The sequence below is a fragment of the Fulmarus glacialis genome, unplaced genomic scaffold (genome assembly GCF_000690835.1).
Source record: "Fulmarus glacialis isolate BGI_N327 unplaced genomic scaffold, ASM69083v1 scaffold7205, whole genome shotgun sequence".
In the NCBI taxonomy this organism is placed as follows: domain Eukaryota; kingdom Metazoa; phylum Chordata; class Aves; order Procellariiformes; family Procellariidae; genus Fulmarus; species Fulmarus glacialis.
Window position 1 is genome coordinate 215 of NW_009211069.1, and position 2,411 is coordinate 2,625.

At 45.8% G+C, this 2,411-nt stretch overlaps 1 protein-coding gene across 1 annotated transcript; it reads right to left on the reverse strand.

The window, feature by feature from the left end:
- Positions 1–430: 430 nt before the first annotated feature.
- HOXD11 (homeobox D11) lies at positions 431–2,144 on the reverse strand. The gene is given in 3 exon segments (XM_009577379.1): positions 431–716; positions 1,467–1,745; positions 1,748–2,144. Coding segments are annotated over 3 exon segments (834 nt in total). The 5' UTR covers positions 2,067–2,144; the 3' UTR covers positions 431–480.
- Positions 2,145–2,411: the final 267 nt, after the last annotated feature.

Here is a 2,411-nt window from a genome sequence, read left to right on the forward strand (position 1 = left end):
ATAGCGAACGTACATTTACCATCTCTTAAATAAACCGCATTCACTTAAAGGGAGGAAAGTGTTATCCTAGCTCAAAAGCAACAACAGAGCCCCCCCGAACTCAATGAATTGTAAGCAAAAACTACCAGACACACTGCAGGTCCATTGCTGGTACTGTGGGAGAGGAAAAAAAGCACCTTTGGCGAGAAACACTTGAGAGTGGACAGTTGGATTTACCCTAGTTTCCCCTTATCAGGAATCTGCTCCGCCAAGCCCCGAAATCTCCAGTGGCCATTCAGTGTGTGGAGTTGCACATGAAAATGAAACTTTGAGTTCCGCAGGGTGGATGTGTCGTGTAAACCAATTTGCTTTTGCCTTCAGATGGCAGGTCAGAGAGACAGAGATATTATTTGTTTTTCTTCTTTCTTCCTTTTCTCTTGCCCTCTCTTTTTTTTTTCCCCCATTTCTTTTTCTTTCTTTCTTTCTTTTTTTTTTTTTTTTTCAAAACAAGGGATTCCCAGTGAAATATTGGAGTCGATCTCTGTTTAGTTTCTTTTCTTTCATCCTTCGATTCTGGAACCAGATTTTAACTTGCCGGTCAGTGAGGTTGAGCATTCTGGACAACTGCAGTCTTTTCTCTTTGTTTATGTATACGTTGAAGAAAAACTCCCGTTCCAGTTCTCTTATCTGATATTTGGTATAGGGACACCTCTTTTTCCTTGATCGCTGGGGAATTGCTGAAATTCAAGAGAGAAGAAACTGATTTATGCTGCTGCTACGAACATGCTCAGCTAGGAAGAGATCAGAGACTTTGACAATATCCCATTGCCTGGAAAGCAGCCCTCTAACAGTTCAAAAAATATTCCTGGGGGTTTTACTCTCTGGGTGACTTAGCAAAAAAGCGAAATTTCCCAACTTCTCCTTAAAAGAGAGCACTTCGAGCAATACAGAGAGATATTTAAATGGGCTGGAAAAAATCCAAGTTTCTCAAACTCCTCTCACACCCCCACCCCCCCAATATCCCATTGCCTGGAAAGCAGCCCTCTAACAGTTCAAAAAATATTCCTGGGGGTTTTACTCTCTGGGTGACTTAGCAAAAAAGCGAAATTTCCCAACTTCTCCTTAAAAGAGAGCACTTCGAGCAATACAGAGAGATATTTAAATGGGCTGGAAAAAATCCAAGTTTCTCAAACTCCTCTCACACCCCCACCCCCCCCCAAAACCGAAGGCAGCTCTGAGCGCTACCTGTGAAATCTCCCCGTCTCCCCCCCCGCCAAATCAACAATTTAATAACAATTAATATCCTCTTCCAAGAATACCTTAAGCCCACCTAAATTGGTTTCCTATCGTAAACACGCTTTACAACGGTAAAGGAAATCTTATAGGATATATAAAATCCTTTGGATGCTTATAAAATTGCACATAAAATGCGGCTTGACAAAGTGTTGGCCTTGTACTCTTGCCCCCAATTTACTACTGATACCTACCTGAACTGTTGCTCTTCTCTGCAACAGCCTCACCAGAAGGGGAATCGGCGCTGTTTGCTGGTGTCACTTTCTTCTCTTGGCTGGAAGGTGTTTTACTGCAAGTGCCGTTCTGGGCTTTCAAGTCGCCCTTGTCCGCGTCCCCCTCGCCCTCGGAGTGCTGCTGGTACGGGGGTCCGGGGGCTGTCTCGTAAAACTGGTCGAAGCCTTGCGGCAGGATGCCGTTCCTCCCCACCGAGCTGTAGAAGTTGGGGGCGGGGGGGGGCGGGCCGGGGGGGGAGGGTCCGTTTTGAATAACATTTCCGTCCTCCTGTTCGCAGGCTGCAGAAAGTCTCTGTGCATCACCTCTTCAGCTGAGTAATAAGGAGCATAACTGCCCCTATACTGCCATTTGCTGCGCTCTAATCCGTATTCCCTGAATGCTACTTCGCGCACAGGTTGGACATGAGGTAAATTAGAAGAATAAGGAAAAGTCATTTGACAGGACGACGATTGCGACAAAAAAGAGGGTTTCGTCGAGAAATCTGAGGGTGAGACGTAATAAGCGCACCCTGGCAGATACATATTGGATGTGCCGTGACTGCAATCGTCAAACTCAGTCATGTCTTCCTTTTTGCGATTGCAAGCAACCAGGAGGCTTCAATGCATTGAACAAGATCCATCTATTGCACAAGAGGGTTTGGACAGGATCAACTAAGAAAAAATCCCCACCGTGTGCTGACGTGCAATTCATCTTGATTGATTCTAGTGGTAATTATGTCACGTGACGCGATGTAGAAATGTCCTTATATCTATATCAGCCCCTCGGAAAGGCTCCTGAGATCTCTCCAAAGAGCCCTCCCAGCACGGGGAGACGGGCGCAGCGTTTGTACAAATATAGCCGCTTTTTCCCCTCATCCTTTCACCAGGCGATGAGAAACACGTAGGTGGTGCGGCTAATCACCTGGG